Source organism: Trachemys scripta, chromosome 17 (assembly GCF_013100865.1).
Source record: "Trachemys scripta elegans isolate TJP31775 chromosome 17, CAS_Tse_1.0, whole genome shotgun sequence".
Lineage (NCBI taxonomy): Eukaryota > Metazoa > Chordata > Testudines > Emydidae > Trachemys > Trachemys scripta.
In genome coordinates this window covers 9,765,534-9,793,359 of record NC_048314.1, presented here as the reverse complement: position 1 = coordinate 9,793,359, position 27,826 = coordinate 9,765,534, and the positions used below count along the sequence as shown (strand labels likewise).

The 27,826-nt window shown below is 44.1% G+C and overlaps 1 protein-coding gene across 1 annotated transcript in view; it reads right to left on the bottom strand.

The window, feature by feature from the left end:
- PAPPA (pappalysin 1) overlaps positions 1–27,370 on the bottom strand; it is a 229,378-nt gene extending 202,008 nt beyond the window's left edge. The window contains exon 1 of the mRNA XM_034793713.1: positions 26,604–27,370. Within this exon, the coding sequence (XP_034649604.1) occupies positions 26,604–27,000 (397 nt within the window). The 5' untranslated portion in view covers positions 27,001–27,370. The remainder of the gene's footprint in view (positions 1–26,603) is intronic.
- Positions 27,371–27,826: the final 456 nt, after the last annotated feature.

Here is a 27,826-nt window from a genome sequence, read left to right as displayed (position 1 = left end):
TTTGCACAGGGGAGAATTTTGCACTGTGCATATAATATATGACATCGGTTGCTGAACTTTTGTAAGAAAGGTCACTGGGGGAACAGTCTGCCTTGGATGGTTTAGACACAACAAATCCTGCATCTTGGCAGGGGGATGACCCTTGTGGTCCCTTCTACCCCTATGATTCTATAAGGCATTGCTGTTACCAAGCACAAGATGCTGAGGCTGGAGCAGATGGTCATCAGGAACAGCTACAGAGAGGCTGGGACACACAGCTAGAAGCTCTCCGTGCCAAAGTTATAAGTAGCATTCTCAGTGGGCAGTGTTCACTAGAAAGGGAATGAAAGTAACCTGTGCAAACTGCTGCAATCCATTTTCAAATTATCAATAACAAACTCCAGGCCTCCTTCCATCACTTCAGCACTATTTCTTGTGTCTTGCTACCAACAACTTCCTGGTAACCAACCCAGCCGGTGAACTAGCTAAGGTTTGAAATCTTTACTTCAAAGCAGGTTTCTCCCTTTACTGAGCAATGGGGGATGGGAGCTTGTGGTGGCATTTTTGGGGCGGGGGGGCTGACTTTGAACCCACCAGGTGTGCTGTAGAGTCCATAGCAGCCTTGAAAAGAAGTGGGCGGGGAGGGAATAATACCTTGCACTTCTGGAAGTTGGCCATGCCTGCTTTGCTGGGAGAATACAACCAGAGGTGACAGGACTCCGTTATGAAAGGGGAATTTAGGTCAACAATCAAAGCTGCAGTCAGGGGCCCAAGAAGAGGGAGCTAAAGGTTGGGGCTGTTTTTTTCCCCCTAGCATGCTTTCATCGTTTAGTATCAAAGCCACAGAGGAATGCTTGACAGAGCAAATATTCTACAGGAACCTATAGAAAGCTTTTATCTGTCCAGAGGAAAATAATTAAAACAGACAGATTTGGGTTAAGTATCCCCATGCTCCATGCTTTTGGATAAGTCAGGGAAGATCCACTGGAGCAGCTTCTCGAGTTCTGCATTGGATATTTCATGGTACAATGTTGAACCCAATATTCTTTTATGAAGGGAAGAAATAACCTCTCCCTTCCCTCCCGGCCTCCACACACTTTCCTCCAGAACAGTTAAATAATTCAAACTCCAACGTACTTAAGAAAACAACTCCATCTATACCATTTCCAATGCTGCCAAGCAGCCTCTGGGGTACTCCCAGGGGCAAGTACTGGCTCAAGCAAAGCACCTAAGAATTGCCCAGGTGGCAGCTTATTGTTCAGGTCAGGAACAAGGACTTATTTTTCTGCTGCTGCCTGCCTCGCTGAATTCAGATCACATACTTGCCATTCACCTCACAAGCCATGCTATAGGATTTGATTTTGGTCCAGGATAGACAGACAACTCTATCTTTATATACGTTCATTTTTTACACAAGTGGCCAGGTCTACTGCTGGCATACGTGGTGACTTCAATGGAGCTATGCCAATTTATACCAGCTGAGGATTTGGTCCTTGGTTCTCTGCGATATTGAGGTCTTCACAGTATCTGCCAGCAGATTTAGGTGAATTTAGGTGAATTTTCCTTGTGCTGCTTTATGTTTAGATTGCCCCATATGCTTGACATGATGCCTTGTAGTATCAGAGTGGGGAGGCATGAACAGCACACCTAAATATGAGAAACAGACATTTGCAGTGGCCGATTAGTTATGAACTTTATAAAAGTCCTGGCTTTGTGATAACTAAATCATTTATGTTGTCACAGAGCAGCTACTGGCCTGGACCTTGGAGCCCCAACAAGGTGAGCGATACGTTACTGAGCCTCATTGTGACAATAAACCTCCTACAGACTGATCTGGTGGGGTAGGGACAGAGAGAAGTTACTGTATTATGAAGAGTAAGAACTCAAAGCACACAGCAAGATCTGACAGCACAGAAGAGAGTGCTTCAGTACTACACCAGTCAGCACTTTAATAGCGTCATTTCTCTAATGGGTATCTCTTTTTTAAAGGGTTTCATTGTTTAGAGTATCAATATAAAGGAGTACTGCTTGGGGGTGGCTCCTTACCTAAATCTCCCTAAGCATTTCACAGTTGCTGCAGGATCTCTGGAGAGTGGTGCTCAGTTAACCAATTGTAGCTGTTCATGATCCAGATTCCTCAAAGAAACAATGGATCAATAAACACCAAACAGCTGCTGTGGTAGTGACTTGGGTTTTTTCCCTATACTTACACAAAACCTAAATGATATAGGCCACATTTGGGCGGATTCTCACAGGACAGCAAAAGCCACATCCATGACACAAAGTTTATCTCCACCTCCCAGCCCCCAACCAAATTTCAGATTCCTGCTCCAAAGCACAGGGGCGTTGGAACATTTTTTTAAACATCTCAGGGATTTTTAACAACTTATTTTACCCAAGTCTCATTCATGTAAATGGCTAAAAATGACAAAGGGTGTTAGAAAACCTGACTTATGAGGAAAGACAAAAACTGGGCATGTTTTTTTCTTGAGAAAAGAAGACTGCAGGGGGGGGGGCATGATAATAGTCTTCAAATATGTTAAGGGCTGTTATAAAGAGGATCGTGATCAACTGTTCATCTCCGGTAAAGATTGGACCACAAGTAATCAGCTTAATCTGCAGTAAGGGAGATTTAGATTAGATATTAGGAAAACCTTTCTAACTATAAGGGTAGTTAAGTGCTGGACTAGGTTATGAAGGGAGCTTGTAGAATCCCCGTCACTGGAGGTTTTCAAGAATGAACACCTGTCAGGGACGGTCTAGGTTTACTTTAGTCCTGTCTCAGTGCAGGTGGCTGGACTAAGTGACCTCTTGAGGTCCCTACCAGCCCTACATTTCTATACTTCTATTATTCTAAATAATTTTGGCTAAAAGTCTCAAAATTAATTCAGCCCCAGCAGAAAACACCCACCATGGAAAATTTCCGCCTAAAGGGTTAACAACTGACAAAGTTATAAGCAACTGAAAAGAGTCTTATAAAGGGAAGTGTTGAGCAAACTTAAAAATGGGAGGTGCTACCTAAATATGAGGGTCAAGTCCTGTGGAGATGAAACAGTATGTGATCACGTAAATAAAGACTATCATAATGCATATGCACATGGGGGCAGAGTTAAGGTTGCACAGGCAACCTTAATTCTGGCATTTCCTAAATTTTGCATGCTTGCCTTTGCAACCTTAATAATGTTTTAACAACTTTTTTTTGCATGTAATAAATATATAAGGCTAAATCTTGAGTTTTTTCCTCAAGTTTTCCTCAGGCAAGACTCCAATAGGAGCTTATCAGAGGAAGGCTGTCAGGATCTAGTCCACCAATAACAGAGCTGTGTTTGATATTTATGACAGGCTGCTGTTCTATAAATATAGAAAATGAGATGAGGAACTCTCAAGACATTCATGACTTTGGCTCAATTCGAGTACAGCACCCATAAGTTTGGATGCTCGTCCAAACTAGCTGAACTTCTAACTGGGTCAGCAAAACCTGGCTAGGAATCAAGTGTGAAGGTTTCCTATTGGACTTCCAGAACTTCCTGTTTCCAACAAGCTAGTTTTGCTGGAAGAACAGATTTTCTCCTGGGGTTTCATCATTTCTGCTTGCAGCCATTGTCATAATCAGGGAGCAGAGAGTCTCACCGCAAAAATGAAACATTCTAGTCTATATCCAGCTCTTTCTAACCTCAGCATTTCTTTTGACTTTCAAATTTGAGTGAATTTTGGGCAAAGGATCTCAACAGTTCCTATTTTACCTCACATAGTCTCTAATAGAAATTCAGTAGTAACACTCCATTGACTTTAAGGGGATACATATCCAGCGTGACATACACAAAGATATACACACATACACAAGCGGGCAAGGAGTACACACCATAAGGAGAGGGATATACACAGGGATGTATCACACGCACACACTAACCAATTTACATATACACCCATGGAGGGACATATACACCCAGGCACACGCAAGGATTTAAAAAAATATTTGCATACACACACATAAGACTCCACACCCATGAACATCTCTGCTCCCACAGCTCTTATCTCCCCTCTGTCTTAGACCGAAACATTGGTTAACCTTCAAAGGTCTATAGGAAAATAACGTAGCTTTGTTCATGCTAACCCAGCGGCACCTCCTTCTCCATTCCGAGAGCTAACGCTGGCAGCAAGTTCTGTACAGAAGCTGTATCGTAATTCTAGTGTAATCTAAATAATAAAGGCCTCGATATTTCTGGGCTTATATTAGACAACATGGAAAGTTGGCCCATAAATTGGGTCAAGAGAGGTCAGGGAACCTCAAAGTTGATCAGACAGCCAGAGAGTCCCCGAAGGAAACATCCTTCTGGAGGGATTATGGAGTATATCTGTCACTGGACAAGTGCACGCAACGCCCATCAGCTGACCGGCAGCTCAAAATGCGATTTCATTTCATAAACCCGAATCCGCTCCTGTGCTTGATGTGCTAGGGAAGCAAATCAGCGGCAGCACTGGCCAAGCTAGTAGCTGAACAGGAAAAGTGCCAGACATTCTGCCCTGAAAGAGCGTTCTTGCTGGCCAAGACTGCAGAGCAACAAGGTGGGGATGTATACAAGTGAGTCTGGCTGCGATGCAGTCAAAATACATGGTGGAGAGTGGGGGAGGGGGGGCAACAGAACTTGTTTTGCTCTTCAGAACTCCCTTTCAACTGACCTTTACAAGGGCTCCGCGGGCAGCCCTGGAGCCAGCTGAGCGGCTACTACTCCCAGCTGCAGAGGGGATGGCTTTTACACCACTGCACAAAAGGAAGCGTGGGGGTGGGGAGTGAAGAACAAAGAAGGAAACACTAGCAGCTCCTAAACTAAATGGGAGGATCAGGATGGGGGCAAGTGGGGACAGGGGGAGGGGACAACCTTGCAACCACTCCTTCCGGGACCAGACAGATGGCTAAAAAGTCTCCATTAAAAAAAAAAAAAATCTTCCATCAGTGCTAACCAGGACACCCAGCTGGGAGACTGTAAAAAAAAATCACATCAGTGTTAACCTGGAATCTCGTTGGTAATTTAGAGGCATTTCCATGTGAAATGGGCATGCTGGTTATGTAATTGGACGGTGAGGCTACGTGGGTCAGATTATCAACTGATGTAAATCTCTGTAGCGTCACTGGACTCAATGGATTTACACCATCTGATGTTCTGGCCCTCTGTGGGAAACTACAATCCTAATCTAGAGCTAAATATTATTTTTCATCCTTTTTTTCCCTATTTATAGATGCTAGAGAGGCAATATACAGACTTGAAACGAAACTTTCTAGGTCTGATTCACACAGAAGGACACAATAGCTACTCTGCAGACAGAATGGGATTGATTGTGCCCGTTTCCTGCTGTCACTCTTGAAAAGCATCCTGCTCTTTTCTAATCATGATTATTTCGTGACTCAAATTCTCCCCTCTTCACACACGAGCGCCAAACCCATACACCAAACCACAGAGACACTCCTGCTTTCTAGGAAACATCCTTCTGAGAAAAAATGCCTCTTTCAAGTGATCTAACTGCTATAGTATATGTTCTTCATAGGATGTAGTTTCCATATATTAACTGGAAGAATGTAGTTTATGAGCCAGATTTTCAGTTTGATATTAATCCAGTCTGATATTTTTGGGTGTAATTTTCCTCCTGCAAATAACTAACTCTGTAATTTTGCACACATTATGAACTTTAAAAAGCAACAGAGGGTCCTGTGGCACCTTTAAGACTAACAGAAGTATTGGGAGCATAAGCTTTCGTGGGTAAGAACCTCACTTCTTCAGATGCTTCAGGTGGGTAAGAACCTCACTTCTTCAGGCTTGCATCTGAAGAAGTGAGGTTCTTACCCACGAAAGCTTATGCTCCCAATACTTCCGTTAGTCTCAAAGGTGCCACAGGACCCTCTGTTGCTTTTTACAGATTCAGACTAACACGGCTACCCCTCTGATATTATGAACTTTGAGCACAATTAAGTACACCTCTACCCCAATATAATGCTGTCCTAAGGAGCCAAAAAAATCTTACCGCGTTATATCGAACATGCTTTGATCCACCAGAGTGCACAGCCCTGCCCCCCCGGAGCACTGCTTTACCGCGTTATATCCGAATTCGTGTTATATCGGGTCACGTTATATCGGGGTAGAAGTGTAATTTGACTACTTGATTTAACTTCAATGTTTAACTTCCAACGGTTAGGTCTACAATTTATTACAAATGCAAAATGTGTGCACAGATATTTGCAGAGGGGAAAAAATACACTTGCAAAAGTGATGGCTACTGCTGAAAATCTGACCTTTAATTCTTAGCGGGCAAGATGTGGAAGTGATGGCCAAACCTCCAGAAGGTCAGAATTCTAGTTTGGTTTTGCACAACCCTCTCCATAGTAGCTGGCCCTCATGAGTTTCCAAGATTGGGACAAAAATGTTATGAGTACAAGCTTCCTTGGAAGATTTCTGGCAGTTCTTGTGTTTGATTGGGCAGCGGGAAATATAATTTGTCCAAACTTTCTTACGCTATTTTAACCCTTCAATTTCTGGTTGCATCTTTGGGCAAAGATTCTTATTTGGCCCAAACCATCCTCAGCTGGGGACCTATCTCAGGACTCTAATTAGCATCATTAACTCTTTGCTCCATTCTTTGTGCCTGCAGCTCTGCTGAAGTCACTGCAACAGGTCATTTCAGCCTTCGGTGTACAGACCACAGTGACTGTTGTTGTGCCCTGAGACTGAGGCGGACCACCCAGAAAGAAGCTGACCACCAAAAGGGTTACCACCAGGGGTTTTTTAAAAACCCTTTTGCATTTGCTTCTTTATTCTCAGAGGATGTCTGACGAGCTAGCCTAATAGCCCCCAAAGCGTTAATGCTGCAGCTTTTGAGATGAGACCTCTGATTTGCTCCTTGAAGGATACACTCCGGGGGTGAAATCCTGGACTCCCTGAAGTCAACAGGACCAGCATTTTACCGCTATTCTTCCCCTGTCTGGCGGCAAGGGTCCAGGAGTCTATGCTCCTACGGTAAAAGCATTAACCATAGCCGGATGCTGATCAGCCCATGAAGTTTCACAGATTAAAGCGCCAGAGCCATAATGGGACACTGATCTTGCTCTGTATTTGGGAGGATTTGCTAAGCACCAGGGTGGGCAGAACTAATTACGATTGCCGTCTGAAGCAGAACTCAGACATTGGTAGAAGTTGGTAAGGGAGGAAAATTCAAAGGTCCTAAGCTTGTAAAAGAGTTTTCTTAAAGACCCTATTATTACCTGCGCCTTAGATCTGGTTCCCATCTGTGCCTGACTAGTTTGAGTGAGACTCCATCTGACCCTCTATCACACAGCTGTGTGGGGTCAGGAAAGCCCTGGTCAGAGGAGTCCCTAACATCACCCGCCCTCCCCCACGCACAGAGGGCCCTATTTTTTTCCCATTCTTAACCTTTTACCCACCAGAGAGCTAAATTCTGTGCCTTACTTGGGGCACAAGTGAAAATGAATTTGACACCCCCGGTCTAGGCTAGTCCTTAACAGTTATTAATAGGGCCCTACCAAATTCATGGCCATGAAAAACGTGTCACGGACTGTGAAATCTGGTCTCCCCCCATGAAAGCTGGTCTTTTGTGCGCTTTTACCCTATACTATAGAGATTTCACAGGGGAGATCAGTGTTTCTCAAATTGGGGGTCCTGACCCAAAAGAGGGTTGTGGGAGGAGGTTTGCAAGGTTATTGTATGGGGGTCATAGTATTGCCACCCTTATTTCTGCACTGCCTTCAGAGCTGGGTGGCTGGAAAACAACAGCTGCTGGCCGGGTGCCCACCTCTGAAGTCAGCACCCGGCCAGCAGCAGCACAGAAGTAAGAGTAGCAATGCCATACCATGCCATCCTTACTTCTGCCTTCAGAGTTACAGTTACAACACCGTGAAATTTCAGATTAAATATCCGAAATCATGAAATTTATGATTTTTAAAATCCTATGACCCGTGAAATTGATGAAAATGGACTGTGAGTTTGGTAGGGCCCTAGTAATTGGTCAACACCACTAAAGCAGCCCACATAGCCTGGACATTGTAGGCAGTGCCTGCGCAAAAGTAGGGAGTGTTACAACTCACCAGCATGGGGCACTGGCAAGGCTGTGTGAGGAACATTAAGAACAGAGGATGGAACATTAAGAACAGAGGATGGAAAGAGTACCAGTTTGGATTGAGGTTTTTTAGCAGAGCTGTCTGTTGCAGATCATGAATGAGGCAAACTGCAGGACATGCTACAGGTCAATATTCAGATATATATCATCAGCAGAGAGTTTGAATGGGTGAAAATGGAATGATGTGCATTTACATTCAGTTACACTTTCCCATCTTTCTCTCTTTGAAATACGGACTTTTGCTCTGACCCTGAATTTACCCCTGCCTCGTTCTTCACAGTTATGGATTCTGAAGCCTAACCTGGGAGGCAGTGACCATGAGATGGTCGAGTTCAGGATCCTGACACAAGGAAGAAAGGAGAGCAGCAGAATACAGACCCTGGCCTTCAGAAAAGCAGACTTTGACTCCCTCAGGAAACTGATGGGCAGGATCCCCTGGGAGAATAACATGAGGGGGAAAGGGGTCCAGGAGAGCTGGCTGTATTTTAAAGAATCCTTATTAAGGTTGCAGGAACAAACCATCCCGATGTGTAGAAAGAATAGTAAATATGGCAGGCGACCAGCTTGGCTTAACAGTGAAATCCTTGCTGATCTTAAACGCAAAAAAGAAGCTTACAAGAAGTGGAAGATTGGACAAATGACCAGGGAGGAGTATAAAAATATTGCTCAGGCATGCAAGAGTGAAATCAGGAAGGCCAAATCACACTTGGAGTTGCAGCTAGCAAGGGATGTTAAGAGTAACAAGAAGGGTTTCTACAGGTATGTTAGCATCAAGAAGGCGGTCAGGGAAAGTGTGGGGACCTTACTGAATGGGGGAGGTAACCTAGTGACAGAGGATGTGGAAAAAGCTAATGTACTCAATGCTTTTTTTGCCTCTGTCTTCCTGAACAAGGTCAGCTCCCAGGCTATTGCACTGGGCAGCGCAGTATAGGTAGGAGGTGACCAGCCCCCTGTGGAGAAAGAAGTGGTTCAGGACTATTTAGAAAAGCCGGACGAGCACAAGTCCATGGGACCGGATGCGCTGCAACCGAGGGTGCTAAAGGAGTTGGCGGATGTGATTGCAGAGCCATTGCCCATTATCTTTGAAAACTTATGGTGATCGGGGGAATTCCTGGATGACTGGAAAAAGGCTAATGCAGTGCCCATCTTTAAAAAAGGGAAAAAGGAGGATCCGGGAAACTACAGGCCAGTCAGCCTCACCTCAGTCCCTGGAAAAATAATGGAGCAGGTCCTCAAGGAATCAATTTTGAAGCACTTAGAGGAGATGAATGTGATCAGGAACAGTCAGCATGGATTCACCAAGGGCAAGTCATGCGTTACTTACCTAATTGTCTTCTATGATGAGATAACTGGCTCTGTGGATGAGGGGAAAACAGTGGACGTGTTATTCCTTGACTTTAGCAAAGCTTTTGATACAGTCTCCCACAGTATTCCTGCCAGCAAGTTAAAGAAGCATGGGCTGGATGAATGGACTGTAAGGTGGATAGAAAGCTGGCTAGATCGTCGGGCTCAATGGGTAGTGATCAATGGTTCCATGTCTAGTTGGCAGTCGGTATCAAGCTGAGTGCCCCAAGGGTCGGTCCTGGGGCTGGTTTTGTTCAATATCTTCATTAATGATCTGGAGGATGGTGTGGACTGCACCCTCAGCAAGTTTGCAGATAACACTAAACTGGGAGGAGTGGTAGATGCACTGGAGGGTAGGGACAGGATACAGAGGGACCTAGACAAATGAGAGAATTGGACCAAAAGAAATCTGATGAGGTTCAACAAGGACAAGTGCAGAGTCCTGCACTTAGGACGGAAGAATCCCATGCACTGCTACAGACTAGGGACCGGGTGGCTAAACAGCAGTTCTGCAGAAAAGGACCTAGGGGCTACAGTGGACAAGAAGCTGGATATGAGTCAACAGTGTGCCCTTGTTGCCAAGAAGGCTAACGGCATTTTGGGCTGTATAAGTAGGAACATTGCCAGCAGATCAAAGGACGTAATCATTCCCCTCTATTCAGCTTTGGTGAGGCCTCATCTGGAGTACTGTGCTCAGTTTTGGGCCCTACACTACAATAATGATGTGGACAAATTGGAAAGAGTCCAGCGGAGGGCAACAAAAATGATTAGGGGGCTGGAGCACATGACTTATGAGGAGAGGCTGAAGGAACTGGGATTATTTAGTCTGCAGAAGAGAAGAATGAGGGGGGATTTGATAGCTGCTTTCAACTACCTGAAAGGGGGTTCCAAAGAGGATGGATGTAGACTGTTCTCAGTGGTATCAGATGACAGAACAAGGAGTAATGGTCTCAAGTTGCAGTGGGGGAGGTTTAGGTTGGATATTAGGGAAAAAACTTTTTTACTAGGAGGGTGGTGAAGCACTGGAATGGGTTACCTAGGGAGGTGGTGGAATCTCCTTCCTTAGAGGTTTTTAAGGTCAGGCTTGACAAAGCCATGGCTGGGATGATTTAGTTGGGATTAGGTCCTGCTTTGAGCAGGGGGTTGGACTAGATGACCTCCTGAGGTCCCTTCCAACCCTGATATTCTATGATTCTATGATCTCTTCCTCTAAGTACAATCAGCTCTCTGTCCACACCCCCATCTTAAACCCAGTGACTCCTAATCTCTAGCCATACACTGATGTATCATCCTTTTCCTCTACCCACTATCTCCTTTCATTCTGCCACTACATCTTCCTGACCCAAGCCAAAGGCAGTTTTGACACCCCAGGAGTCCAGCTTCCCTTTACTGGTAATCTGCCACATTCATGGAGGGGGTCTCACTTGATCTGGCAGTTTCAGCTGGACGGGCGGCTGTATCCAAACTTTGTACGGTCCCAAGGGGCTTTCCTGTGTCACTGGTGAGACAGAATGACTTGTGGATCTCTCAGACCAGAGTGCAACTCTTGAAGCATGAGATTTAAGAATAGCAGCCATCCCAGAAGAGGCTGAGATGCAGCATGGATTTGCTGAGCTGTGTTAGCAAAAGTACAAAGGGGTCCTGCTGAGGGTTGAATGTTCCTTGGATTGAATCAGGGATAATACTTTCCTAAATTGATCATATTGTTTGAATCTGGGGCTTGGTTTGAGGTCAGTTCTCATTTTCTTTCTCACTGCTACTTTCTCCATCCCTCGCAGAGCTGTTTGTGTCAGGAAAACTTAGATGCAGGGTCTCCAAATGTTACCCGATTTCATCTCACCAAAGATGCTCTCATGGTATCTTCTCATTTCAAATATTCATTGGAAGAATTCCTTTTAGCAAAGCAGTATGGTCCAATGCTTAATGCCTGGGACTGGGATTTAGGGCACCTGGATTCCTGACTCTGTTGCTAACCTGCTTTTTGGCCTGGGGTGAGTCTATTCACCTCTCTATCCCTGTTTTCCCACCCACAATTTGTCTGCCTTGTGTATGTAGATTGGCAACTCCTTGGGGGGCAAGGACTATTTTTTACTTGCAAGTTGAGTCCTTTGGGCCCTACTGTAATACAAATAAAAAGTTTGCAAATAATCAGTTTTCCCTGAAAGCGCATCTCCTCTCCCCTCCAAACTGTAAAATAAATATAGCAAAAGATTGGTCTTCCCTATATACAATGCTTGAAAGCTTAGCACATATGGAAACACAGGCATGTGCACATGTATATCACAGGCTGTCACAGGCACCTCTTATTAAAAAAAGAGTACAAAACTCTACAGGGTACCCCAAGACATTACAGAATCACTAGTACAAAATGTAATGTTTTAGAGCATTACTGAGGAATACGTGCATGCACATGAGTGGAAACATTCACAGGCACATGTCCTACACATGCGCTGTGCCACCAGTCTGGCTGGATGGTCTCCTAAACTCAATGCTGTGAATGGTCTGTGAATATTGTGATGTGCTACTAAAGGCAGCGTTATTAAAGAAAAGGAGGTTGGAAACCGTTCCTTCCTGCTGTGTCCCTTTGTATAGCTAGAAATGGGAAAACATGCTGTTATGGAGAGGGCTTGACTATAAAAAGCATCGATTACTGAAAGTTACATGGTTGTGAATACTGAAGTCAAACAAGTCAACTAACTGGCCTGATGTTGTTCCACCGTGCAGGACACATGCAAGTCAGATCCCATGAGTATCTTCAACTTCCATTCTGTATAATGTAAGCTAAGGGTGCTCAGTATGTCACGGGACTGGGCTTACAATAAGGATATTTATTTTATATTCTAGTCTGTTAATAAATACCACTTTGCACTTCCATAGTGTTTTTCATGAGAAGATCCCAAAACCTTTACAAAGAGGGATTAATATTATCTTCATTTCACAGGTGAAGAGACTGAGCACAGGACCAAGTTACGTGGAGATTTATATTGTATGGAACCACACCATGGCAAAGGGGATTCTGCAGGATATAAATGAGAGCAGAGATTAAGTGGCAAGGCCAAGGCCACAGAGCAAATCAGTGGCAAATTCAGAAATAGAATCCAAAAGTCCTAATTCTCAGTCCTTGGCTCTAGCCACTAAACCACTGCTTTGATTATTAAAGAAAGATGCTATTTCAACTAGACAATTTGTGGCACATATATTTTTGCAGTGATAGCTGTAAGACAATAGAGTTCTTTCCCCTCAGAAACACTCAGATGCCATAATAATGGTGAGGAATACATAGACAGATGGGTAGATTAGATAGAGGCTTTGGCATAAAAAATGCAGAGAGATTTCAGAACTCTTAGCGCTGCAATATTCCGCCAACCAAGAGAGAGATCAAGAGATGCAAATTTCATACCAAGAAGTCTGCATAATGCTGAATGCAAAAGAGGATTGCTTGAGTCACTCCATTCAGACAACAGCCTGCTATCGAACAAGGGAAACAAATGCCCGAGAGACAGGCTGATGCGCACATACACAAGAAGTAAGAGTCTTTCAAAAAAAGATGGGACAAATAGATAAGGATGTGACGTGCACGATATACCACTGTCTTTCTGTCTCACGTACATTCTGTAACCTGAACGCTACTGCTACAGCAGAGAGAATAGCGCTGTGAGGAATACCTTGCACCTACAGCAACCCTGGCAGAAAGAGCTCTTCTTCCGACCATTTTGGTCACAATAAAATGAACTGACACTTTACATGTGCAAAGTATTGTGTATATTAACTAATGAATGCACACAACATTGCTGTGAGGATAGGAATGTTTTATTAGCCCCATTTTACAGATAAGGAAACAGAGAGATGAAGTGGACGGCCCAATGTCAGAGGTATAGCCAGGATTAAAACTCAGGACATCCCTCTACCTATCACTGGACTCATTCCTCCAGATCACCTTGTTAGGGGAGGAAAAAATACTTTTCTCCTATAGAGCAGTTTTGACATTTTCATTCACAAATATCCTTTTCTCTACCACAAGCCCCTCTAAATTATTAGTAGAGAAAAACCTCTGTTCCTTTCCCAAATTCATCAGCAAGCAGTCTCCATCTCCTTGTGCTCCAACCAGGTTCTTTAGCTCTCTTCCTTAAAACACACTTCACAATCCTGCCCTTTCACAATGACATCTCCATGAAATCTTGTGCTGCTTGGAGCTTACCTTGGCACCCAGTGTCTGATAAATGCCTGAACCGTGGTGTTTCTGTATGAACTAAACTGTAAGTTCCTTAGGGCAGAGACAGGATGTTCTGAGCACACTGATGGCACTCAAATAACATTACAGCTGAATGGGAAATTGTGTTGATTGGCTTTTGAAGAATGTTGGGCACACAATTTACCTGTGATCACTCTGTCGTGATATACAGAAGAGCTGTTAACATACGGGCGTGGGAAGAGAAATACGCCGTTGCCAGAGGGTAGTGAAGTATTGCTAAAAATTACAGAAGAGCACAAACTTCTCTAAAGGTTGGGGATATGGGATTTCATTGCAGCCTGTTACAGAAACAAGGATGTATTTGTATAGTCCTTATGTGGGGTTTTGCTTTGGCCCCATCTCTTGTGCTCTTTTCAGTCAAATTTCTCGTTCACTGACCAATGTTCACCCACAAATCAGCATATTTTGCCAGCAGCTTTCAAAAGACTCACCCCACAGAAACTGCACTGAAAATGCTGCTTGCCAAACAAATGAGTGACCATCTCCCTCCAGACCATTCATTACTTTGCTTTTAATTCTGGGCCAAAAAGGCACAGCACAGCAGGTGGCTTTAAGTTACCTTTGTGCTGCCTGGATTCTGCCTGCGCTGGGAGCTGTTGTGGTCCCTAGGACAAGTGAAAGCAAACCCAGGGGCTTTTCTAACTTATGACAGCCTCCCCATACACTGCTCAACAGTCTCCAGTGATTGTAGTGCTGAGTGCTACCTCCCCTGCCCACCCCCTCTCCCTCTGCTGCTTCCTCCACACCCCCTCTGATGGAGGGTGAATGAGGGGGAAGAATAGGGCCACGTATGCCAGTTCTATGCTACTGAAATTCTCCCCAGAGTTTTTGTGACCCCTTTGCAGTCCCTGTACACCAACAAAGTAGTTTAGAGCAGCTGGGACAGAGGCCAGAATCTAGCCATCCGTGTTTCAAAAGGAGTTACTCCAAAATGGAGCTCCAATGGATTTATGAGCTAGGAGTCCTGCAGCCTCCACTCATTCTGATTTCAATGGGACTAGGTATGTGACCAAGAATTACTCACGTGACTGAGGGTTGCAGGATCAGGCCTTCACTCGACAGCTGACAGCACGACTATATTTACCCAAAAGGTTTTAATAGAAGATGATCCCACATCAGAACTCCAGATCAATCCCCTTCAAACTCTGGGGAGGTTTAGCTATGAACCCAGACACAACCAAAAATGGCCTCGGCCCGTCTTGAGAAGGGAACCAAGCCAGAACCACAAACACCCCTAAATCGGAGAAAGTTTACACCTAGTCCCAAAAGCTGAAGCACAGACTGACACCTTGGTTCTGGAGATCTCTGAAACCTCCCGGTAAATGGGACTGCAGATAAGCTCAGACCATGTGGTGGTGAGTGCAGTATAAATAGATTGATCGATAAGTTAGACAGAAATGCATAATGTACATTGATGTTGGGGGACAGAATCAACCGTTGGTTAAGCATGAATTTCAGTTACCCATAGTTGGTTGAACAGAGTTCTACATAGGCTACTACAATCTCAACAAATATCTTTTTTTCTTTGGGACCTTGAATGGTTGTTGGGTTTAAATTTTTGGAGCTGTACCTATCTCCTAGAACGGACCTTGAAAGGTCATCGAGTCCAGCCCCCTGCTTTCACTAGCAGGACCAAGTACTGATTTTGCCCCAGATCCCTAAAAGTGGCCCCCTTAAGGACTGAACTCACAACCCTGGCTTTAGCAGGCCAATGCTCAAATCACTGAGCTATCCCTCTTTTTGACATAGCTTTAAAAATGAATTGATGCTAGAAGCAGTTTGCTTCTCTTCTCCTTCCACATCCCACATAGATATACTGGTAGACATACTGTCAAAGAGACATCCATAAGCAGATGCACAGTAGGAAACATCCAGTAACCCTCCTGGTTCCAACCCCCAGCCTGGGGACGACTCTATGGCTGCCTTTCATTAACTACCTTCTGGACTTCCTCCTGGGGTTTGTGTTTGTAAACAGAAGAGGCAATATTATTGCTGGATTCTGAACATTAGAGAGGAAAAAATGTTTGGGGCCAGAAGACTTCAGAGCCGAGTTTACATGTGTTTGTTGTCAGGGACACAAAGGGCTTATTGTGTGAACTGTATATGGCGTGATTTTACAAGGCTAGTGGGAATACCATAGGTACATGCAGAAAATGCTTCAGAAAGAAAAACAACCCCACGCTGTACAAATGTTTCCCACTGCATCACCAGAACAAACACACACCCCGATTAAATCATCCTCAGCAAACAGAAAGTCTCAGGGAGACCTGGGGGGGACAGTCTTCGGTACTTTGTTTCCCCATTGAGTATTACACCTTTAGGCTCAAAACTCTGCTACACAGGTGTAAATCTAGAGCAACTAGTTTCTTCCTGTTTTACTTTGATGTACTCGACAGCAGAATCTGGCTCACCCTGGTTATCCTTTCCTCTGCCAAACACACGTTTCAAAAGCCTGCGCGTAACATACTCAGTGAACATTCAGCTTGGATTCCCAGTTTTCCATCTCTTCCTTAATGTTGCCGTTCAAGGGCTAAGTTGTGTGAAGGCTCCAGTTCTTGTTTTAGAGTAGCAGCCGTGTTAGTCTATATTCGCAAAAAAACCAGGAGTACTCGTGGCACCTTAGAGACTAACAAATTTATTAGAGCATAAGCTTTCGTGGACTACAGCCCACTTCTTCGGATGCATATAGAGTGGAATAAATATTGAGGAGATATATAGACACACATACAGAGAGCATAAACAGGTGGGAGTTGTCTTACCAACTCTGAGAGGCCAATTAAGTACTGGGCTATCTTGATTATCACTTCAAAAGTTTTTTTTCTCTTACTTAATTGGCCTCTCAGAGTTGGTAAGACAACTCCCACCTGTTCATGCTCTCTGTATGTGTGTATATATATCTCCTCAATATTTATTCCACTCTATATTCATCCGAAGAAGTGGGCTGTAGTCCACGAAAGCTTATGTTCTAATAAATTTGTTAGTCTCTAAGGTGCCACGAGTACTCCAGTTCTTGTTTTGTTTACATTGAAAATTATAATTAAACTATTTCCGGTGAAGGGTGTTGTTTTGACAACCCCAGAGACAGAGTCCTTCTGTTTATTCACAGAATAGATAAATTCTACAACAAACAACAATAATGCAACTTTCCCTTGCATCTACCTGGGCACCTCAGTTCTAACTGGTCTGTTCTCATGATTTATTCAATCCTTAGCTTCCCTGTTGATACTGCCTACAAAAATGCACTTGTCCATAGGGTTGTGAACATATTGGACTGCGACCACTCATTTGATGTAACAGTAGGTCACCGAACAACCATCAGAAGAAAACACCTTTCTGTATCTATTAACCAGACCCATATTCACATCAATGACAAGCAGTGAAATGCTCTAACCCACTGACAATCCCCTGAGCCATCTCTGGCTGGATTTCCAAACGTCTCAGCACCCAATACTTCCCACTATGAATAATAGGAGCTGCTGGGTGCTGAGCTCTTGAAAATCTGGCCCATAATCTGAGCCTATTTGTTTAGAATAAGGCTCCTGAAACGGGGACATGGCAAACACTTATAGCCGGCTTTTTCTAAAAAGCGTATCAGCAAACAGACATATTCACTGATGCACAGAATAAACCAATGGTTTCCCCAAAGTATTAAACTATCCTATTTTAACTAGAGATGGGTCTGATCTGAGAAGTTTGGATTGGATCTGCACTTCTCCCAAGTTCAGGGGTTGGTCCGTGTTAGAAATAACAGCAATTAATTTGGATCTAAACATCCCCGACGTTCATGGTCTTTGGATCGGAGATTTTAATTTAAAACAAACAATCTCTGTTTTTATGTTACCCCTTCCCCAAACAGTGAATATGATCTATGCTCCCCCCACCTCCCTTTTCTCATTTGTTGACACCATGCTAAACTAAGTGATGTCAGATTTTGCACCAGTCTCCACTTAAACTGCACTGCTTACCAACATGGATAGTAAGACCTAGTAAGATCTGAGCAGGTGCAGGGAAAAGTCCTACAGGAATTTAGAGACATCGCCTTGACTTTAAATGAACAGAACTCAGATTAAGGAGTAACCTGTGCAACCACTAGAAAGAGCTACAGCAGACCAGGAGCCCAGACTGCTGGGTTCTATTCCTGGACCTGTCATTGACATCCTGTGACATCTTCCCCCAGTCACATCTTCCCCCTCTCTACCTCAGTTTCCCTGCTTGTAAAATGAGGACAATACCAACTTCACAGTTATGGAGTATATCATTGTTTGAAGAGTGCTTTGAGATCTCTGAATGACTGGGACGATGTATAGAAGTGCAGTTATTGTTATTACCAAAAAAGAAGTCTAGAATAATCAGGGTAGGTGAAAAATCCCCTGCATTCAAAAATAAACAAAACTGACAGTTATCAAACATATTGGCAACTCTCCCCGAGTAATAATTTCCCTCAACTCTTTGCTCCCTTAAATATTAAACAAAAACCTTGGAGTTATTTGAGTCCTTTCCTGACTCTGACTGCTTGAGCACCAAGAGAGGAGGGAAAACAAGGGAGAAACGGAGCCAGCAGATGATGCATTTGTGTCTGGAACAGGTCTGCTCTTCTCCCAGTTGCACAGAAAACCCCTGGGAATCAGATGGAGCGGGAGAGGATGAGCAAGGGGGAGGGAAATGCATATGAGGAGGTGATCTAATGCATATAAAGAGAGAGAGAATAAGTCACTGCAGTAGAATGGAAGGGGAAGAGATAAAAGAGACCTAAATCTAACTCAAGAGAAGCAGGTGAGGAAAGCCTACCAGCCCTCAGGAGTTAATTGGCCTGGGACAGATTGGGTTTCTACTCTAACACAGTAACCTTTTTGCTTTTGTGAGCTGGTACCATATCATTGTGAGTTGGTACCTAATATCACCTCTGACTCTCCCTCATGCCAACATCCCATGTTTCTTAGTTTCACTTCACCCCCATTGTTGAAAGGGTGCAGGCAATTCAAATGACCGCTTGCTCCATATTCATAGAGCAGTAGGGTGGATAGTAAACTGGATAAGATCAATAATGCCAGGAAGACACACACACACGCGCTTGCCCCCACTCACCATGTACATTTCAAATAAGGAGTGGTAAAAACTCTTAAGCACCAATCAAAGAGATGTCCCTCCAGGTCTATGGGGCACTACCATCATGCGCTGAAAGATGAACAGAACTTTGGAGAGCTCAAGGTTATTCAAGAGATGTTTTTTACTTATAGAGACCAAGTAGGTGAGGCAATATCTTTTATTGGACTACAACTTCTGTTGGTGACAGAGATAAGCTTTTCAGCTTACACAGAGCTCCAATAAAAGATTTTACCTCCCTCAACTTGTCTCTGTAATATCCAGGGACCAACACAGCTACAACACCGCATACATGGTATCTGCTTGTCAGGCAAAAGGCAAAGAGACTGAAACTCTGCCTATCAGGAAGGAAGGAAATAAGGGGGAATCAAGGACCCCAGATAGTCAGGGAAGAACCCAGAATATGATGGTGATAAGAGAGGGCAGAGGGATTGATCAAGAAAGTTACAAACTTATATCATCCAACAGACCTGAAAATTGGACAGTGTATTTTGAATAAATACTTATTTTAACAGTGAAAAAACTAGCTTGGAAGAGACAGAGGCCATAATGGGATTTGGATTACAACAAAAACCACTTCTTCCCCTAGCCAATTATTCTGACGTTGAGGGTTTTGTGATTTTCCCCTTCTAGTCCGGCTCCTATATGCAAGGCAAGATAGGGCAGGAAACCAATGGACGTTAACTCTCCTGCAGGGATGCAGAAGGGGGACAAGACACAAAAGGGTCTCTTTACAATCCTCGTGACTGATCTAAAGCCCACTGACATCCATCTTACTGTCTTTCCTTTGACTTCAGGTCCCTCATGACAGATCCTCAGCTGGTGTAAACAGAAGTCAACGGAGCTATGCTAATTTGCACCATTTAAGCATCTGGCCCATCATATTTATACTCGTTGTCAATCTTGACTATCGACTGTGTGTCTATAGGGTCAGGGTCAGTTAGATGGAGCAGTAGTTTACTCAGCGAGAAGTTCTATTACGATCACCCTGAATAAGGGTGGCAGAATCGGAGATTCTGGGAACTGTCTCAAGCTTCTCTCTTGTTTTTTTTTCATCCTGTGGGCTAACCCTCCTTTTTCCCCCCACTGCTTTTACACTCTTCACAGATTTTCCTCCCAATGGGCCATTGTAATAACGACTTCTTTTATGTATGGCTTTGTGGAGCTTGAAATGTATATCAAACACATGCATGAAATGAAACCCACGGAGTTTACAGGATCCTTCACTTGTGTCAAACAATTTAGAAGAATAAACAAGCTTTCTTTCCTTTATGACTGGAGTTTAAATGCCCTATTGATCCGAGAAAAATCAAAGGGGCTTTGGGAATTGTGTGTGTGTGTGTGTGTCTGTAAGAGAAAGAGAAGAATAGAAGGAGGTTAGAGGTGAGCAGGAATTAATAGAAGAAGAGCCAGGGATTTTTTTTTCCCGCCTACAGAAAGCTGGGATAAAAATAGAAAAGAAATTCACATCTTGTTTACACCAATGTAAGGGAATTACTACGGATTTACACTGGCATCAGTTCAGAATCAGGCTGAGACATTATTTGTAGATGTCACACGTCTAAAAAAACAGATACTGGAGCAGTCTTCATTCATTGTCCCAAACAAAGCAGTAACAAACCTGTCGTGTGCGGGGCCATGGCTGTAAAATACTTCAGTCTTTTTTTTAATAGGTACACTAGTAGGGTTGGTATTTCCAGGCTAGTATTTAGTAGAAAAGATGGAAATGAAAGACATACAATCCTACATGGAGCATTGCTTCAGGACTATGTGGGATATAATGAGTGATTTAAGGAAGGAAAGACATTATTCATATTATTGATTTGTATTACAGGGGTGCCTAGAGGCCGTACCAAAGAACAGAACCTTTTGTGCCAGGCTTTGTACAAATACATAACAAAGACTGCCACAAAGAGCTTACAATCTCAATAGACAAGACAGACAAAGGGGCAGGAGAAAGAAAATAATATCCCCATTTCACAGATAGAGACTAAGTGACTCCCTTGTACATAAAGCTCTCCCAGGGTCCTTCTGCCTATATGGGCCTGCCAGCCCTTGTCCCTGCAGCTCACTTTCTGCAGATCTCCCTCTCGCAGGGTATGCCTAAACAGCAAAAGCTGTGCACAAGCGAGCTTGAATCCAGCTAGAGTGGATAACAGTAATGAAGACAGCACAGCTTGGGCTTCAGAGCAGGAGTAACAGCCTAGCATAGACCCTGGGCATGTATTTGACTCACTAGCCCGCTCAAACTCCTGCGTTGTGCTCTCTTCACTGCTCTTATTACCCGCGCTAGTTGGATTCAAGCTAGCTCAGATAAGCTAGCCCCAGCACGGTACTCTAACTGAGCCAGAGGCTAGCCTTATGGAGTGTAGTCCTGTCACAAGCTCTGGGTACAAATCCTATATGGGACTTGAGGGAACCAAGTGACAAACCTCAGCATTTAGGAGCCTTAAATACGCACAACCCTCCCTCCATTCCACACACACACATACCACCGTGACCACCGGTCCACCTTTATTTTCAATTACTCTATTTATTAGCGAAGCCAGAACGTAGATTCTTTTGTAAACTGCTCTCCTGAATATGGTGGTCTGACCACGTGGGCAGCCAGCAAACCCAAACGTCAGGTCCTTTAAATACTCTCTGGGTTCTGGAACGGAAAGCCTTCTCAAGCTTTTGCCAACTTCCCTCCCTTCACCAGTTCTATCTTGCCTCCACTGGGGGAGGGGAGAGACAGATAGAGGGAAAAAATTATTTAAAACCCCCCATGGCTTTCCCCCCAAACAAGTATGAGGTTTTGCAATTCCACACCCCCCATGTTGCTGTTTTCTCCCCTCCCCCCTCCCTATTTCTGCTATCAAAATGAAATAAATCACGAAAGCACCGAAGTGTTTCTAAAATGACAAGCCACCAGTGGCTAATATGAAACGAGTAAGTAATCCTAAACTCAGTGCCAAGTATCCACTGCACAAAACGGCCACCAAAATTGGCACCAATTATTTGAACCCTTGAACAGAGTGGCCAAAAATACAGTGAACTATGGAGTCAGACCCATTTATCCTCTCACCCCACAGGTGGTTGATTCAGGTCAGGGTTTAGCAGCACTGGCTGAGCATCTCGGTGGAAGACCGTGTTCCCACTGCTTGCCAGGCTGCACCTACTATGCAGATAAACAGAAAAAAATCACTATAGATGGTTGCCCTGCCCAGCCCTTTCTGCTCTATTCCTTATACCATGCCCATCACCTTGGTATCAGAGCACCTTCCAGCAATGCAGTAAGTGATGGGACTAGAATGTGTCACATATGGTTTTCTTTCTTTCTATGGTAATAAAAAAAAATAGAGATTTAATTTTTAAAAAATCCACTGACAAATCCATGCAAGTGAAAAACCTCAGACTGTTGAAGAACAAAAGATGCGGCATTATCTGTCCGTTTTGGTACTACATTACCTACCTATCTGCTTTGTATGGGGGCAGGGAGATATCAAACATAGCATCTGTGCAGAAGCAGTCACTCAGTTGAAAGTGCACCTGCTAAAAAATCAGCCGGCTGGAAAAGCACCAACATCACACCCCACCCATTGAGTCCAATCAAAGTGTATGAATCTGATAGCAGATTAAAAATTATAGGAGGAAATTACATGGGTATGAAACTGTGGGTCGATGTGCTCTGATGCTGCTGTTTGAACACTGGAGCGCTACTTCGTATCCCTTGTGTACCTTCAGATTAACCCGTTTGTTGAAACCCTGCTGGAGGCATTACTCAAATGGCTTACTGCACACCGAGGCTGGGACTTTAAAAGAGCTCCAGTGTGTGCTGATTTTGGCATTTCTTTCCCCTTGGATTCTGCTGCAGTTGTGTGTTCACCAAAGAGGGAAGTTGGGAAAACACAGGCACTCCCTTACATATGAAGGTCTATTAACTTGGGATCATGCTCTCTGTTGGCAGCCGGAGGGATAGAGACGGGGAGAGAGAGAGAGAGTGTGTGTGAGTGAAAGGGAAAAAAAAAGAAAACAAAACACAAATAACTTTTACTCTTCGGCGCAGGCACGCCTTTTTACTCCAGCTCCCACGTCTGATCATTCACACAATCCTCTCAGCTCCTACCTATTAAAGAGTCAACATCCCACTGCTAACAAAACACAGGCCATCCAACTCTGCGCTTTCTACCAACAACACACACAGGCAGGAACAAGCCAGGAGGAACCCATTTCTTAGCAATTCTCAGGGTGGAAATGTAGACTGGACTATCTTGGAGTCCAACCGAAGCAGGGAATTGCAGTCTATGTATTGCGCTGATTTTAGGTAATCCAACTGGATTAACGGTCACCCTGGTTTAACCTGGTTAAATTAACGCCTTGGTTTACGCACTAGAGATGCATTCCGATGTAGAAAGGGCTGCATTACAGAACTTCGCTGTCTTTGAAAGCAATCATAATGCACTGTTTGAGCATGTGTGCGTGAAGGTGTTTGTGATTCGGGATGTGGGGGTGTGTCTCTGCAACCGCTGTGCGACCTGACTGTACGGTGTTTTGTGAGGTCGCCTGGGCTGCATGTGTGCCTGCTGTACGGGCTGGCGTAACGAAGGGATATCCCATGCTCTGAGTCTGCCTCTGGGCAATCCAGGCTGGGGTTTTGCACAGCACATATTAATGGGTCAAACTGCAATTTTCTCAACAGCTTTGCTTCGCAAAATGCCAGAACCAATAGCAATGAATCCAAGCAGGGCAGCAATAACATCACTGCCAACCAGTGTGAAAATCGGCAGACTCTGGTACCGAGGGCCGCCTACCCTCAGAGACGGGGGGGTGGCCCAAAGTGATGACTAACCAGTCGAGTAGCTCTATAAAATTAGGCATTTATAAAAATAAACGGAATACAACAGCAAAGGGCGACACAAGGAAATTTGGCTTCTGAGCAGCCCAGGAGCTGCCTTTTGCCTGAAATAGAGCAGCGCCTTCTCTCTCAGGGCTCACTTGGAGAAGCCAATGGCAACCTGGATTCTCCCTGAGATCTAGAATGAATGAATTCAATGCACATCCATTCTGCCCTATGGGCACATTATTGACTGTGGTCGGCAAATGGAGCAATGAAAATCTGGGGCTGAACCGGCGGGGTGTGGAGGTGCGGGGGGAGGGGGAGAGAGAAGCATTGGTGAGGGAGGGCAGATGAAGTGATAGGAAGGATACTAAAGAAAATGGGAAGTTTCGTTTCACGGAGGTAATATTCTGCCGTTATTTACATCCCGTGCAACCCCACTGACTCCCTCCCCTCCCCACAACGTATCAGTGGTAAAGACAATGATAGACTCTAGGGGCCAAGACTGCCGCTTACACCAGCAGTGAATTTGGCCCCATCTCCGCTCCCATTTTAGTGTCTAGACAGACTACTGACTTCCGTGGGGTCACACCAATGGGACTCGCAGGGCAGAATCCGATTCCTAAATCTGTCACATCCAAAACAAGTGAAAATGAGAAAGCCAAGTCTCTGGGCACCTGGAACCCTTGATTTCCTCATTCAGAGAAGAGTCTAATCTCTCCCTAACCTTGCTGCAGGTCTGGGAGACCGTTAGTGTGTGGAGGATACTCCAAGTGAGTTCCTCTTTGGATCTATTCCAGGTGTTGACACACACAGCCAAACCTGGCTCCTCTTCAACTGGGGGAGGTGGAGTTTACACAAAAAAAAAAAAAAAAAATCAAAAAAATAATCAGCATTCTCTGGAGTAAAGCTACAAGCTTTATGGTTCTAAACTGGGGCATTTCTTTTCTAGCGGCATGTTATTTCCGTGCATGAAACGGGTCAGGTGTTTTATACAAGCAATAACTTAAACTCCCCTATTCAATTAAAAACTTTTATTTTACTACTAACAACCTTTGGGCGTGTGTGTATCTAGATTCCTCATCATGTGGATTACACATTCTTGTAAAACAGTGCTTCCGGTGTTTGATTAAATAAGTGTCTATATTTGCTTCGTATTTTCATTGACAATATCTGTGTAAACCTACACTCTGTCTTTCCCCACTTGAAAGGGAAGCAATTTCAGACCTACTGTTGTAAATCAAGATTAGGAATAAGGGAGGAGGGGGAATAATAAATAATGGGGAATGGTGATAATCTAATCTCTTCCTTGCCTGAGATCACTCATCTCTCCTTCCTAGTTGGACTCCAGCTTTTTCCCTTACCATAGGCAGAAGGAAATACAATCTATGCTCAATGTCTCATACACTGACAAGCGCACCGCATTCGCCTCCTTAAAAGTGCACACAGCAGCCGGGCACAGGGGAAAATTAAAGCAATTTGCTGCCGAGTCTGCTTTGTTTTTGTTTTTTTTCCTGAGAAGGAAGAGACTTTCTTGAGTGACAACAATCCCATAGGTCAAGTATAGCGCACTCAAGAGAAAGGAAAGAAAAGAATGGAATGTGGCAGGGAGGCAGGAGGAAAGCAGCCCTAAAGGCTGATCAGTGACTATATCAAAAAGAAGAAAAGCATCCACTGGTCTCTTGTAGGAAATGACTCTAGTTAAAGGGGAAGGGAAAACCCTCACTGTCTCTTTAAGGCATCCTACGACAAGGAAAAATTGTACTTTCAGGGAATCTCCTTGCCAAAAGAGCTGTAAAATATGTCGTCCTCTCTGCCCCTCCACCATCCCGCGTCTCCTCCCCTGTTTGGTTTGGTTTTGTTTAAGGGGCATTTCCATTTTCTACAGCTTCCTTCAGAGCAAAGATGAATGTTTCAGCGATTACGAGGGTTTGTAAACCTTTTACTTTCTCAAAAGTATCCGATTTTATGGCAGCTTCACCGCATTCTAGCACTAAGGCAGAGGGAGGGAGCGGGAAAGAAAAAGAAGAACACAAATTCCTGATGGGCTCATAACTTTTAAATAAGAAAAGTGCAATACGCCTCATTATTGTCACGATCGGACAGCTTAGCTCAGTAACTGGTCTCAGTACTAAACAATTTCATAGGGCAATTTGACCTTATAATAATGCGTGTTACACTTGTGATTTCAAAGGGGAGAAAAAAAATACTAAAAACATCCTCTAGATGCTGTACCAGTCAAGAACTAGCTGAGTGTTGAGGGGTTGGGAACTTTATTAACTAAATTTGACTACTGAGGCTTCACAATAGCCAAAAGTTCCTTTACAGCTCTTTGGAACCACATGCTAACCTAGTGTCTAAAAAGGTAACAGCTGAAATAAACTGAAAAGCTAATAAACCCCAAGGAAATCAAATAGGATCCTCACACGCACATTCCCACACAAACAAATTACGTATGCATGAATTTTTTACACACACACACACACACACACACACACACACACACACACACACACACTCTCTTCCTACAGTTCTATTTTTCCTTATCAAATTAAATTAGAAACGTACAAAAAGTACTCGCCTTCCCACTTACACATTAATTTAAAAATAAAGAGACTATTTGGAATAATGCCATCGCCTCCGGCAAAAGTTTACTTAACTTTTATATATACATACACACACACACATATATATATATATACACACACACACACACATACACACACACACACACACACTTGCAGATAGTTTGCGGAGTTTCTAGTTCATCAAATGTAGATCTCTAATAAACACACAAACGTGTATACATACATCAATACATGTATATGTATACGGAGACACAAACACACACACACACACACATATATATACATATTTAAATATACATTCACACATTATACACACATGCGCGCGCCGACACTTGGCTATTCTGCAGACGTGTGAAATATAAAAAGGATGCTACAGGCACAGGGAGCTACCTACCTGCAATGACAGCTGGTGATCTCTGTCCTCCTTCAGCTCTCAGCCACACTTGCAAAGTGAAGGCATCTCTGGGCAGCTCAATATCTGCTTTCAGCCGCAGCTGATCACCTTGTCCACTAAAATAGAGCGCCCTGCTTGGGGTAAGGGAATCCTCTTCGCCCTTTACCTCCCGCTGTTGCCTCCTGCGGGGGACAGGCAGAGGCTCCAGACTAGCAGTGGAACGCCTGCCTCGGGCTAACCTGGTGGCACAGGTGCCCGGGGCGGTGTAGTGGATCTGGCGGGTGTGCCTGGTGTCCCTTCTTGCCCTGCGGGAGCGCTCGTCCATCCCACATTCGGGTCCACTGGCTACGGCTGTACAAAGAAGCGCAAGAGGCAGCAGCAAACTCCAGAGCTGCATTTCCAATCTTCCCCCCCCTTCTCCCCTGCAAATCCTCCCGATCTGCCAGCTTTGGGCTCCTCCTTGCCTTGACTTTCTTCTCCTGTTCACCCTTCTTGGGTATTTGCTCTTTTTATAACCCTTCTCCGTTGCTTTTTCTTTTCTTTTTTTCTTCCTTTCTTTCTTTCCTGCTTATAGATTTTTTCCCTTTTAAAATAAAATAAAACAAAAACAAAAACTCCTCTTGGGTTAAACTGTATTTCTCTGTTCTTCCTACTCTATCTGTCTTCTTCTTCTCTATTCCTCCACAGCTGGAATTCCTCTCTCTCTTCTTTTCTCTGCTGGATTTTCTTCCCTTTATTTTTTTCTTCTTAAAAAAAAAAAAAAAAAACAGCTTTCTCCAAGACACAGACCCACTGATTTCCCTCCCCCCCCACAAGATGCTCTAATCTATTTATTTTTTTGGCTCCTTTATAACATAAGCCACAACCCCCTCCCCCCCCCCCCCAACCTCTCCCCCCTCCCTTCTTCTCCACAAAATGAAAGAAAAGAGAAAAAGCCCCTCAGAAGATGAGTAAACAAGAATATGCTAATCTACTCTGGGGTGCTCCACCTTCCCAATTGAATGATTCCCATTAAAACTGCAGGGATCATGACTAATCAATCAGCTTGAAGGGGCAGATAGCTTCAGAGTCTCCAACACTTTTGCTGATTTCTTTCCCCCACCTCTTTCCTTCCCTTCTGTTCTTTTCCTTCCCCTCTTTCCTCTTTTATTTATTGTTTTTAAAGAGGGCAATTAATGTGAAGGTACCAATGTGATAAAAATCCAGCCCCCCTTTCTGCAATC